General features: G+C 39.0%; 1 protein-coding gene across 1 annotated transcript in view; it reads right to left on the bottom strand.

The window, feature by feature from the left end:
• Positions 1-537: 537 nt before the first annotated feature.
• The window catches only part of LOC124255898, a 45931-nt gene continuing 36562 nt past the window's right edge, over positions 538-9906 (bottom strand). Inside the window, exons 5-9 of the mRNA XM_046689849.1 lie at positions 9557-9657; positions 8440-8500; positions 6353-6440; positions 763-849; positions 538-640 (exon numbers count right to left, since the gene is read on the bottom strand). Of these exons, the coding sequence (XP_046545805.1) occupies positions 538-640; positions 763-849; positions 6353-6440; positions 8440-8500; positions 9557-9657 (440 nt within the window). The remainder of the gene's footprint in view (positions 641-762; positions 850-6352; positions 6441-8439; positions 8501-9556; positions 9658-9906) is intronic.

Below are 9906 nucleotides of genomic sequence, written 5' to 3'. Positions count from 1 at the left end.
TTACATACAGCAATATCACACCATACTTAAAGAGGCCTGCAAGTAATCAGGAATTGGCCGGGAAAACAAGTGATTGACAACATGAACAAGAATTACTGCTATGAATACACAATGCCATTTAGAAAGTGGTCAAATGGACATATGCTATATTTGGGATTACACTTTCTTCGTAAAGTACAAATTTTAGTGGGGAAGTCGAGGTGGCTGAGCGGGTTATGCGGCTGACTTAGTGTGCGCGCAATTTGGTGCCTGACTGAGGGTGTGGGTTCGAATCCCACATGGGACTCAACCCCAAAAAGTACTAACATTTGTACTTTACGAAGAAAGTGTAATCCCCAATATAACATATGCTGCATGAATTACTGCTATAAGTGTACACAGATGTAAGCCAGATCACACACTGATTGACAACAGATTTTCATATGTCAGCTCTTATGACAAGCAAGGTAATTTGGAGCCCTACATACTCTGCCATGAAATCCCAACTAGGAGTATAGCTTAATGTTGTTCTCTGGTTGCATGTTATAATTTATTGACTCACTCTAGAACCGGAGGGGGCACAGACAGCTGGTCAAAGTGGAGGTGGTTCTTCAACTCCATCAGGTAGTCCACATACATCATCTTCCTGCCAAACTTAGCACTGCAGTAAGAAACACAAGTTCACATGAGACAATGTAAATAACTTGTATGAATCATTTACACACTCGGATAATATTCATTATGATTTCATACGTAATACTTATGATATGATAATATATGTACCTTATGAATGGCTTGAAGATGTTCCATAGGATCTTGATGAAGTTTGTTGGATGCACCAAATATAAAGCCTTTAGATTTTTCTTGTATCTGAAAAACAAATTTGAGTCCAGATACTTCTCACACATAACGTTGCTGTAAACATGAATGAGTTATTGTTGGATAATGCAACATCGATATCACATTAGTGAGCAAATAACTAAAAGTGGCCAGCACAGACAACGATTCACTCTAGAATGGTGTCTTCTCACAAGGGCAAGTTTTTAGTTTTAGGTGCACTTTGATATTTCCTATTACATTTCTTGTGTTCACTAAAGCCAAGGGACTAGGGTTGAAGGGCGGTGTGAAAAAGTGGCCAGCGTTCAGCTGACATGTTTACATGACATACACTCACTGATAAAACACACTCAAATTGAAATTTATTTACCTATCAGTGTAATAAAAACATTAACATCATGTCTAAAACATACTATTTGGATATTGCGTAAATTATATTGATAAAAGTATTTTGCGTAAAATTTAGCACTTCCATTACAAGTAGCATCTCATCATTCTTACAAATCCTATATAGATTGTTTGTATGGCAGGAATAAAAATATACAAGAAAGTATGATTTTTGCAGTCTTTTTTTTATAAGACCCAACCCAAGGGCAAAGTTTTTCTTGCGAAAACACAATAACCTCTCATTGTTCATTAAATTGAACAGGGAAGACATTCACAAGAAGGTGACTGCCGCCAGAGTACGGTGATGTTACATCCGATAAAATGTCACCTTCCTGAGAATGAACCTCCAGAACAGCCCACAAACAGTTGGTCACATAGTGAAACTGTTTAATGCCATTATTCTGCTTTTATGAGAAGCATCGGCTATCAACTAGATCAAGGAAATATTCGGCCTATTTTTTACCACATTTAACTAAATGTACAATGCACGCTTCAGAGAATGCCCAGATCTATACAGGTTCTAACAAGAAGACAAAGTCATCAATATCCCCCGCAATGGCAAAATACTCTTCATGATTATGTCTACTAGTTATGATTATTTCAAATATTTAGGTGTGTATATAGAAAAGTGGAAGGAGAGTATTGAAAGGTTTTTAAAGTTCTGCTCCAGAAAGGAGCACTATCACCAACTTCAGTCTATGTCAAACTTGAAGCCAAAAATATTTTATTCAGAATTCCAAAACTACCAAAAGGCACCAGTAAACCAACAGATCTATCTATGTGCCAAGTTTGGTGAAGAAAAAATGGACGGTTTTAGAGTTCTGCTCCGGAAAAGAGCACTACCACTAATTTCAGTTTTAGTCAAACTTGTTGCCATGGAAACGCCAAAAATATTTTATTCAGAATTCCAAAACAACCAAAAGGCACCAGTACACCACCAGATCTATGTATGTGCCAAGTTTAGTGAAGAAATATGGAACAGTTTTAGAGTTCAGCTCCGGAAAAGAGCACTACCACCAATTTCAGGCTAAGTCAAACTTGCCACGGAAACGCAAACAATATTTTATTCAGAATTCCAAAACTACCAAAAGGCACCAATACACCACCAGATCCATTTATGTGCCAAGTTTGGTGAAGAAATTGTGAATGGTTTTAGAGTTCTGCTCCGGAAAAGACAAATGTGCACGGACGGACGGATGGACGCACGCATGGACAGAGTCCATTTCAATAATCCCTGCAAAACGCGTTGAGGGGGATAAAAATTCACTCTGTTGATATGTTTCTAAGCATCTAGTTAATCCTCTCAATGCTACTGTCTAAGCAGCAGCAGGACTGCAGCATAATGACATCCCCAAATAAAACTTGCAATAATTATTCAACAAGTCGGATTTACGTGTCATTTGAAGTGCTTGGATTAATCTTGAGAGTCATGGATATCTTTGTCATAACCTAGATTTAGGGTTTGATTGATTGCTGTTTAAAGCGACACTCAGCAATATTCCAGCTATATGGCGGCGGTTTGTAAATAACTGAGTCTGGACCAGACAGTCCACTGATCAACAGCATGAACAATGATCTACACAATTGGGATACGATGACATATGTCAACCAAGTCAGTGATTCTGACCACACAATCCTGTTAGTCGCCTCTTACGACAAGCATGGGTTACTGAAGACCAATTCTAACACTAATCTTCATGGGTCCTAGATTTAGGGATTATGTGATTTAGATGCTATAGAGGACCTCATGGACATCAGGAACCCCCTTAACTTAGATGACTCTGCAAAATGTTTAGTTTTGTTTGGACACAAATTTCTTTTTATCATGCAGAAATAACATACACAACCATAATAATCAAAAGATAATTAAAAGAAAAAATCAGAAATTCTTGATATTTTTGTTTTTAAGTGTTTTCCTATAAATCACAGACCCCAAAAGAACCTGATAATGTCATTCCATTTGTTCCTTTACATGCCTGAAACTATCTATAAAACTGGTATGGCCTTAAAGAGGGCATTTTCAGTACACAAGGCATAAGGAAACAAACGCTTCTTTTTGAATTGTCAACCTCTGTTTGACTAAGTTCCTTATGTTGTAATTACCCAGGAAGTGATTCAGTTTTCAATGAATATGAACAGGAAACTATTTTATTGATTGAACCACTTCAAAAATACTACCACTTGAAACCCAGTGAGAACATAATGTACATTCACTGAAAACAATTATGATCTGGGTATCCTTAGTATAAAGGTAAATGGATAGTTTACATATATAATATCAATGTTTGAATATGTGCTGGAAAAACAAGTCATTTTCCTACCAAATTGTTGTGGAGGAAGGTAGAACAAAAATATCAATGAATGAAATGTATAATACAGACCATAATCTACAGCACCTATGTGAGCTTTCAGTTGAATATATCATATTCACAGCCTTTGATACAATGTGCAGAACCCATCTCCGTATGTTCTTTCCTAAATTTGGGGAATAACTCTCAACATGTTGAGTACTACTAATTTACAAAAATGATACCCATAACATTCACATTTCTTTATAGTGTTCAGTACTCAATGCTTACTGATAGTTCACTTTCTAAAGCATATACTGATTATATTCTTTTTAAAGCTGCTTTTTGACTGAATCAAGAACCAACACATCTTCCACATATGTTTGGTGGTGTAAGGATACTCTGGTTCCTTAATGCAGGTGTCACGTATAAGTAAAAGAACAGTGAGATTGTTGGCTGATGCTTAACTTCAAACAGTATAATTCATTTGAAAATGCTTAGCAAAGAGTCATTTTAGAAGATATAACTACGATAATTCACAATAAAACCTGGGAGAAGATACAGCAGGGTACTTCACAATCAAACCTGGATCTTGAGAAGATATAACTACGATAATTCACAATAAAACCTGGGGAGAAGATACAGCAGGGGTACTTCACAATCAAACCTGGATCTTGAGAAGATATAACTACGATAATTCACAATAAAACCTGGGAGAAGATACAGCAGGGGTACTTCACAATCAAACCTGGATCTTGAGAAGATATAACTACGATAATTCACAATAAAACCTGGGAGAAGATACAGCAGGGGTACTTCACAATCAAACCTGGATCTTGAGAAGATATAACTACGATAATTCACAATAAAACCTGGGAGAAGATACAGCAGGGGTACTTCACAATCAAACCTGGATCTTGAGAAGATATAACTACGATAATTCACAATAAAACCTGGGAGAAGATACAGCAGGGGTACTTCACAATCAAACCTGGATCTTGAGAAGATATAACTACGATAATTCACAATAAAACCTGGGAGAAGATACAGCAGGGGTACTTCACAATCAAACCTGGATCTTGAGAAGATATAACTACGATAATTCACAATAAAACCTGGGAGAAGATACAGCAGGGGTACTTCACAATCAAACCTGGATCTTGAGAAGATATAACTACGATAATTCACAATAAAACCTGGGAGAAGATACAGCAGGGGTACTTCACAATCAAACCTGGATCTTGAGAAGATATAACTACGATAATTCACAATAAAACCTGGGAGAAGATACAGCAGGGTACTTCAAAATCAAACCTGGATCTTGAGAAGATATAACTACGATAATTCACAATAAAACCTGGGAGAAGATACAGCAGGGGTACTTCACAATCAAACCTGGATCTTGAGAAGATATAACTACGATAATTCACAATAAAACCTGGGAGAAGATACAGCAGGGGTACTTCACAATCAAACCTGGATCTTGAGAAGATATAACTACGATAATTCACAATAAAACCTGGGAGAGAAGATACAGCAGAAGGGTACTTCACAATCAAACCTGGATCTTGAGAAGATATAACTATGATAATTCACAATCACAAAAACCTGGGAGAAGATACAGCAGGGTACTTCACAATCAAACCTGGATCTTGAGAAGATATAACTACGATAATTCACAATAAAACCTGGGAGAAGATACAGCAGGGTACTTCACAATCAAACCTGGATCTTGAGAAGATATAACTACGATAATTCACAATAAAACCTGGGAGAAGATACAGCAGCAGGGTACTTCACAATCAAACCTGGATCTTGAGAAGATATAACTACGATAATTCACAATAAAACCTGGGAGAAGATACAGCAGGGTACTTCACAATCAAACCTGGATCTTGAGAAGATATAACTACGATAATTCACAATAAAACCTGGGAGAAGATACAGCAGGGTACTTTTCACAATCAAACCTGCACCATGAGAAGATATAACCTACGATAATTCACAATAAAACCTGGGAGAAGATACAGCAGGGTACTTCACAATCAAACCTGGATCTTGAGAAGATATAACTATGATAATTCACAATAAAACCTGGGAGAAGATACAGCAGGGGTACTTCACAATCAAACCTGGATCTTGAGAAGATATAACTACGATAATTCACAATAAAACCTGGGAGAAGATACAGCAGGGTTCAAACTTCACAATCAAACCTGGATCTTGAGAAGATATAACTACGATAATTCACAATAAAACCTGGGAGAAGATACAGCAGGGTACTTCACAATCAAACCTGGATCTTGAGAAGATATAACTCACGATAATTCACAATAAAACCTGGGAGAAGATACAGCAGGGTACTTCACAATCAAACCTGGATCTTGAGAAGATATAACTACTGATAATTCACAATAAAACCTGGGGAGAAGATACAGCAGGGGTACTTCACAATCAAACCTGGATCTTGAGAAGATATAACTACGATAATTCACAATAAAACCTGGGAGAAGATACAGCAGGGTACTTCACAATCAGAAACCTAGATCTTGAGAAGATATAACAAACGATAATTCATCACAATAAAACCTGGGAGAAGATACAGCTCCTGGAGGGGTACTTCACAATCAAACATCAGATCTTGAGAAGATATAACTTGATAACCATTAACCACTGACCAATACTCCAGTTAACGTTTCTTGTTTTTCTCATATTTTTTAACATGTTATCATTAATGGAACCAGTCCTGAGATCTGGATTCAGGAGATCCTGAGAATCTCATACTACAGCTGAAAATATGGAGAACCTAAGGACCCCAAACACTTCAAATACTGAAATCATTCCTTTTTAAAAATACTCACTGTAAGAGTCTCTGGTGATCAAAGGTTTTGTTGGAAGGTAGTTTACATGAAGAAAACACAATGACCTTTCTTCCCCACAAATCGTCCCCCTGAAACAAATATTTACATCATTACAAGTGATTCACTTCAGACCATCAAACATGCAAAAGACACAGAATCAACTGAATTTAATACATTGCAAGGTGTTGTTCTTGCTTCCAGTGTTTAAAGATCACTCAGTAATTTTGGTTGTTCTGTACGACTCATGTGGGAGTAGGGTACCAGGGGCGGATACAGCTTTTTGAGAAACGGGGGATGCATTTTCACCCGAGTTTCAATGGTCATTTAACAAACATTCAGCGCAAAAGGGGGGGTGGGGGTGGATGGTTTGCACCCCTGCACCCCCGCCCTGGATCCGCCTATGGGTACACTCACCTATTTGGATTATTCAAGATTTATAAGATTGCAACTTATTCTAGTTATATACAGCTAAACGTTAATTAAGCACCACCAAATTCAAAAGTAAATATTATCAATTAGTGTCAAGTAAGGATAATGAAATTTCACAGTATGCTATATGCCTGTATTGCCCGTGCATCACACGTATTGCAGACATAAACTGCGCAATACAGAAGATGCACGTGTTCGATACATATGCACGGGGTCTTTCAACTGAAAACACAGTATTGTTGTTTGATACTTGGTGGCTGAAATGAGAACGTTGAAGCAACAGATCTTATTGTACTGTTCCAATACAACATGCCGAGACGTAGGCTATCCGAGAAACTACGATGGAGAATCATTGGCATGCATGAAACCGGTTTATCATGCCGTCAAACTGGTATCAATTTGAATCTCAATCACACCATTGTTAGCCGACTGGTACGAAAGCACGTGCAAACTGGAAACGTCAACGACCGACCCAGACCTGGACGTCCAAGAAAAACTAGTGTTCGTGCTTAGCCAGACGCAATCCAATGACCCATGCTGAAGACCTCCGTAGACAATGGCGAGTGGGCGCCAGACTGTCCACAAATACCGTCCGGAAGAGGTTAAGAGCTGCAGGATTGCGTGCACGTAGACCAGTCAGACGTCCATTTCTCACTGACAGACACATGCAAGAACGCCTGGCGTGGTGCAGGTTAAGGTAAAACCCCAATCTCCGATACTTTGCGCAGAGTCCACTGGTCGGACGAAAGTCGTTACCTTTTTGCACGTCACTGACGGCGCAGCCCGTCAAGTGGCGCCGCCGCAATGAAGCTTATAACCGGAAATGATTGAACCAGCGGTCCCCTTTGGCGGTGGCTCAGTGATGGAGTGGGGTTGTGTGTCGCCGACTGCAAGCTGGACCCAATCACAGTACCGGGAAGCGTTAAGCGGACACGCGTTATCAACGTGACATCTTGGATGTTGCCGTAATACCCCATTTTGACAATCACACACTTGCCAGTCGTCCCCTGTTCATGGATGATAACGCCAGGCCTCATCGTGCCAGAGCAGTAGTCGATCATTTGAGGAACAATGCTATTGACACTATTCCATGGCCAGCCAAAAGCCGGATCTTAATCCCATAGAGCATTTATGGGATTATCTTGGCGCCAAGTGAGAGCCAGAGATCCTCCTGTGCAGAATATGGATGAACTGCAACAGGCTCTTCACGAGGAGTGGCAGAGAATCGATGCTTAGAATCAGACGTTTCATTTCAAGCATGAGAAGCGTCTTGAAAATGTGATTCGTGTAGAGGTGGATATTCTCGATACAGACTAAAGAGTTTCTAGAGATAGCCATGATCACAACAAGCATATTTAAGTTGAACGTTTGACATTGCAGATACCAGTATGGACTGGACAGTGATACTTTTCAGGCCTAATAAAATGGTCGTTTTGACGCTTATTCGCATAACTCCAATAAATTGTTATCAAAGATAATCATCGGCTTCGTTTTCTGTGTAGTGATGCACTAGGACATCCCTTCAGCAAAATCAATCTTCTTTACATTGAGTCAGACAGGAAATTGCACTTTTCATGATTTGAATGTTGAACTTTTCTGAAAAAGTGGGTGGTGCTTAATTAACGTTTAGATGTATATTTGAGAGGTCAATGGCCAACCTGCTACTTCGATGATCCCATACTTCTCCACATCACTGAACTCGCTCTGGGCCTCCTCCTCCTGAAACAACAAGGAACAATCCACTCTGAATGTTCATCAAGGTGCCATGTTATCTGAATCTTGTTGACTTGTGCCTACAGTGCCTACTATAGAAGCAAGAAAGGAGCATGAGTGAGTGAGTGAGTATGGTTTTATGCCGCTTTTAGCAATATTCCAGCAATATCACGGAGGGGGATACCAGAAAATGGGCTTCACACATTGAACCCATGTGGGGAATCGAACCCGGTCTTCAGCGTGACGAGCCAACGCTTTAACCATTTGGTTACCCCACTGCCCCAAAGGAGCATGACATTTCTATAGTGTTTCGGGGTGGATATTACATACAAGATACATATTTCCTTTTTGAAACCAAACTTACAGTAATTTATGAGTTGAAAAATGTTCCCTTGTCTGAACTACGAATGCTCTACTGTTAGGAAGGATAACAATATATGGATGAACAACTTCTTTATTGCTGTGAGAGCGACGTTTCGGTGTGTCACTTGCTTGATAACAGTGTTAGAACCTACACGAAGCGTCGCTCTCACAGCAATAAAGAAGTTGTGCATCCATATATTGTTATCCTTCCTTACTGCTCCAACTTCTAAATGCCTCTCAAAGAAGTTATGCTCTACTGTTATAATCATGTACAAGAGAACATCTTTCTTCATCTTAACATTATGACTAATAATACATTAATATCAACAAAGTTTTGTGACAATATTTTCAGGACTGAAGAAACATATTAACAAAACACCTATTTGAAACAATGTTGAACCTACAAAGAAGCAAATGAAGTTATAGTGAGGGAGTGGCTATAGTTTTACACTGCTTTTAGCAATATTCTAGCAATATCATGGAGGGGACACCAGAAATGGGCTTCACACATTGTATCCATGTGGGGAATCGAAATGGTCTGTATTTTAACAAATCTGGACCACAAAATGAATTTTCCTTTGGGAAAATTATGCAACGCATTTGTTCAAGATTAAGACAAAGAAAAGCAACTACTGTTTGACAGAGACTACCTTGGTCAGTGAAGTGATACACCATATACACATGCCCAATAGTACCCACCTGGGGTGTACCCAGCACCTTCTCGAAATCCTCCTCAATGATGCCATCAGGTGTGATCGCCCCGCTCCTGAATGCTCCACCTTCTGCCTCCTTTGCCAATTCTGAAACACAAAGACAAAGTAATGAACTCACAGAAAACCTGATCTGGTAGGAACCCACCTTACACTTGTCCTCAGCAGCATGTTTCAAACAGGGAAACAATGTCTTCTATTAATGGTGCTGGTAGCTCCCTCTCCATATTATCAATGTGAAATTTGCTTTAGGTATAAGTCTTTGAGACCATTGGTAACTGTTAACCCTTGATACAATATATTAACAATTCAACACAAAAATCGTCAAAATATGTAACA

Source organism: Haliotis rubra, unplaced genomic scaffold (genome assembly GCF_003918875.1).
Source record: "Haliotis rubra isolate DU_JTF1 unplaced genomic scaffold, ASM391887v1 Scf1159, whole genome shotgun sequence".
Taxonomy (NCBI): Eukaryota; Metazoa; Mollusca; class Gastropoda; order Lepetellida; family Haliotidae; genus Haliotis; species Haliotis rubra.
The sequence above is the reverse complement of the archived record's forward strand: the minus strand, read 5'-3'. Positions and strand labels throughout refer to the sequence as shown.